The sequence below is a fragment of the Trypanosoma theileri genome (assembly GCF_002087225.1).
Source record: "Trypanosoma theileri isolate Edinburgh chromosome Unknown TM35_Tth_54_V1, whole genome shotgun sequence".
Classification (NCBI taxonomy): Eukaryota; Euglenozoa; class Kinetoplastea; order Trypanosomatida; family Trypanosomatidae; genus Trypanosoma; species Trypanosoma theileri.
This window is the reverse complement of record NW_021639896.1, coordinates 1-875: the sequence shown is the minus strand read 5'-3', so window position 1 is coordinate 875 and position 875 is coordinate 1. Positions and strand designations below refer to the sequence as shown.

The 875-nt window shown below is 42.9% G+C and overlaps 1 protein-coding gene across 1 annotated transcript; it reads left to right on the top strand.

Moving 5' to 3' along the window:
• Positions 1-375: 375 nt before the first annotated feature.
• Positions 376-678, top strand: TM35_000541000 (uncharacterized protein; the record flags this gene model as incomplete). Its single annotated transcript, XM_029030725.1, has 1 exon — positions 376-678. One exon carries the CDS (start codon positions 376-378, stop codon positions 676-678), a length of 303 nt encoding a protein of 100 aa, XP_028877942.1.
• Positions 679-875: the final 197 nt, after the last annotated feature.

The following is an 875-nucleotide window of genomic DNA, read 5'->3' as shown; positions in this document are numbered from 1 at the left end:
TGGGAGAAGGTATTGCAGTGTGTGTATTATACCAATATATTCCTCTTGCTGTACAGGGTTGGATTGTTGACTCGAGAGGGTTGTAACTTGACGAGATGGAGCCTCCTGCCAGGGGATCTTTTCAGGTTTTTTTTTGTGGATAGCTGTGGCTGTGGTTTTGTTACCTTCTAGCTGCTGCTCTACGATGGTGTAACTCCTTTGGTGTAGTTTGTATTTTTCACTTGGGTTGTGTTTTTCTTGCACACAGGGTGCGATGCAAAAATAAAATAATGTTTGTGTTGCTGTTTTTGTGAATAGTCAGTGTTGTTGATCTTTTTCACTTTATTGCAGACTGACGATGGTGATGATGATGATGAGAGGAGTAGTACTGAGGCAATGCAGAGACGAAAGTGTGTGTTGTCTGTTGCGCTGCCGCCTCTCTTGCAGTGGTTTTCTCTAGTGCCTGAAGGGGAAAGGAGGGGAGATGGTGGACCCACCAGGAGACCCTTTGTTAGTGTTAACATTTTTGTGCATGATGGAAAGGAATGGGATTGTTTCTTTGTTGCTGCTTCTTTCAACACAAAACAGAAAAGAAAGCAGTGTCAAAGAAAAATGAACTGGACAATCAGTTGTAATGATGTGGATGAAATCAAAACGGTAAAAAGAATGAAACTGTGTTTGTGGGGTGCATTGCAGTAGTGTTGTTCCTCAGTGGAGAGTGGTGTTGCACGCATTCTGTGTCCACCTAAACACGAACACGTGATTGATATCTGCGTTGTGGTGAATAAAGGAGTCTTCTTCACTGGTTGAGTATTGATACTGGAGTGAACACAACTCATTGTGCATGAGGATGACCCTTATCTTGCAGGATAACAGACTGTGGGGAGTAAATCACT